The sequence below is a fragment of the Belonocnema kinseyi genome, chromosome 10, assembly GCF_010883055.1.
Source record: "Belonocnema kinseyi isolate 2016_QV_RU_SX_M_011 chromosome 10, B_treatae_v1, whole genome shotgun sequence".
NCBI classification, from domain to species: domain Eukaryota; kingdom Metazoa; phylum Arthropoda; class Insecta; order Hymenoptera; family Cynipidae; genus Belonocnema; species Belonocnema kinseyi.
Genome location: NC_046666.1, coordinates 105,087,786 through 105,089,731, shown reverse-complemented (window position 1 = coordinate 105,089,731; position 1,946 = coordinate 105,087,786). Strand labels below are relative to the sequence as shown.

General features: G+C 31.4%; 1 protein-coding gene across 10 annotated transcripts in view; it reads right to left on the bottom strand.

Moving 5' to 3' along the window:
* The window catches only part of LOC117181592 (protein lap4), a 485,727-nt gene that overhangs the window by 210,294 nt on the left and 273,487 nt on the right, over nucleotides 1-1,946 (bottom strand). For all 10 annotated transcript variants that reach the window (XM_033374437.1, XM_033374439.1, XM_033374438.1 and 7 more), the window contains one exon: nucleotides 196-360. In XM_033374437.1, coding sequence (XP_033230328.1) covers nucleotides 196-360 — 165 coding nt within the window. The remainder of the gene's footprint in view (nucleotides 1-195; nucleotides 361-1,946) is intronic.

Sequence of the window (1,946 nt, the reverse complement as noted above, 5' to 3'; positions counted from 1 at the left end):
ATTAAAAATAATACAAAATAAAGAAGATCAAGATTAGTTTTGAATGCTTTTTTTTTGTACAAGAAACATGTGTCTTAAAAATATACAGATACTAAAATAATAATTTCCCAAATTACCCATTTGTTAGGCAATCAAACCCCTAATGCATTAACTACGTATAAATGTCAAAAGTCGTAAAAATACAATAAATTTTACCTTCTGTTACTCTTGAAATAAATATTCCCTCATCGTCCCCTTTGAAAGGCGTGGAACCAATTCCACCAGCTATAGACAATCCAAGCCCACCAGTAGTTCTTTCAATATGAATTTCATATTGTTCTTGTCGTATTTCTATTGAAGGATCAGCATCAGAGGCAGCTCCTGAAATACGCACCAATTCTTATATCCAATCTTCCATCAAACATTTTTGTCAAAACAAAGATGACATTCTAACTTTTTAATCTCTTATTATGGCTTCCTTTTCTTAGAAAATATAAGCGATATTTCTTTGGCATGTTAACACAACGAATATAAATAAATCACTAAAATTTCAGCAAGCTGTTGTATAAATTAACATTCATCATTTGCTGCTTGCACAGCGCACCAGGCCCACTTATCAAGATTCACAGTACAGTGAAGTAGATATTCCATTAAAAAAGGAGCGAATATTGCAAAGATAAGGAAATGATTATTACTATATCTTATCACATCTTTTCCTCTGAATATAGTGTGGATATGATGGTAACAAATCGCTCTGAGTCTACTTTGAAAATTTTCAAGTGGAATTAACTGTAATTATAAGAGTAAATAAATTCTAAGAAAACTGAAAAATCGTCTTAAAATATTCAAATTCTTATCTCAAAAATTATATTACGTCATGCCAAGAACTAAGTCGGTACGAAGATATAAAGTGTGATTATAATTTAATTTCTCACCTTCAGATTTCAAAAGAACTAACCAAATAGGTGTCCTGGAAATACATTTTCAAACTTGCGTTTTGTTTGCGCAACCCTGACACCGGAGAAGCATTTGCGAGGTTCACAATACATTCTAAGATTCTCAACTCTATTATGATTAACGTAAATTTCGCGATTTATTACGTAAAACGAACCAAAAATGGTAAAATCCAGGCGCCGTATGAAAAAAGTGGTAATTTTTTTCAAAATTGATACCTAAAATCTGATTGCAGGTTCTTGTCTGTATAAATAATCATTAAACGTAACAAAAATTAATGATTTTTGTTTATTGCAATAAAACCTGTTTTTTCAGACAAAAAATAAGTTATATAAAAAAACGTAGTTTTTAGAAAGATCAACAAAATAGCAGGTTAGACGTTGATACTTATTCATTAGTTTACTTGGATAAACCTGCCTTTTTAAACATACAATTATTTTTGAAGTGTTCAAGTCACAATTTTGAAACGCCGCGAAAATACGTTTCTTTTTACTCTTAAAATGTGTGTAACAGTTCAGACCGAAGTCATTATTGAGTTTCCCAAGGCGAGATTTGTTGTTAAAAAAAGTTACTTTTTCAACCTAATTTCTACAACTTTGACCGATTTGATATCAACCACGGAGGGTGATATTCACTCTAAAGAGTTGTACTTCACATAAACCTAGCAACAAAGCGACAGTATGCGACAGGTGCTATTTTGCAAAAATTTCCTTAGTAACATTTTGTTGTGCGTCTGAAGGGAGTGGAGGTATTTTTTTTAACAATTACTGCTAAATTTCTACTTAATTACTACTTTAAATTTCAGATGTTAAACATAATATATATGAAAAGACCTCAACTTATTTGCAAACAACCTGGAAAGCTAACCTAAAATTAGACAAAAACATCTAGATGTGTTAATTTATTGCTGGTATATATAATTAAAAATTTGTCATAAGGACAACCGCAGGATTTTGCCGGGAGCGGGTGCTAATCTGAAAAATTGCACCCGCTTCCAGCGAAATCGCGGTAAA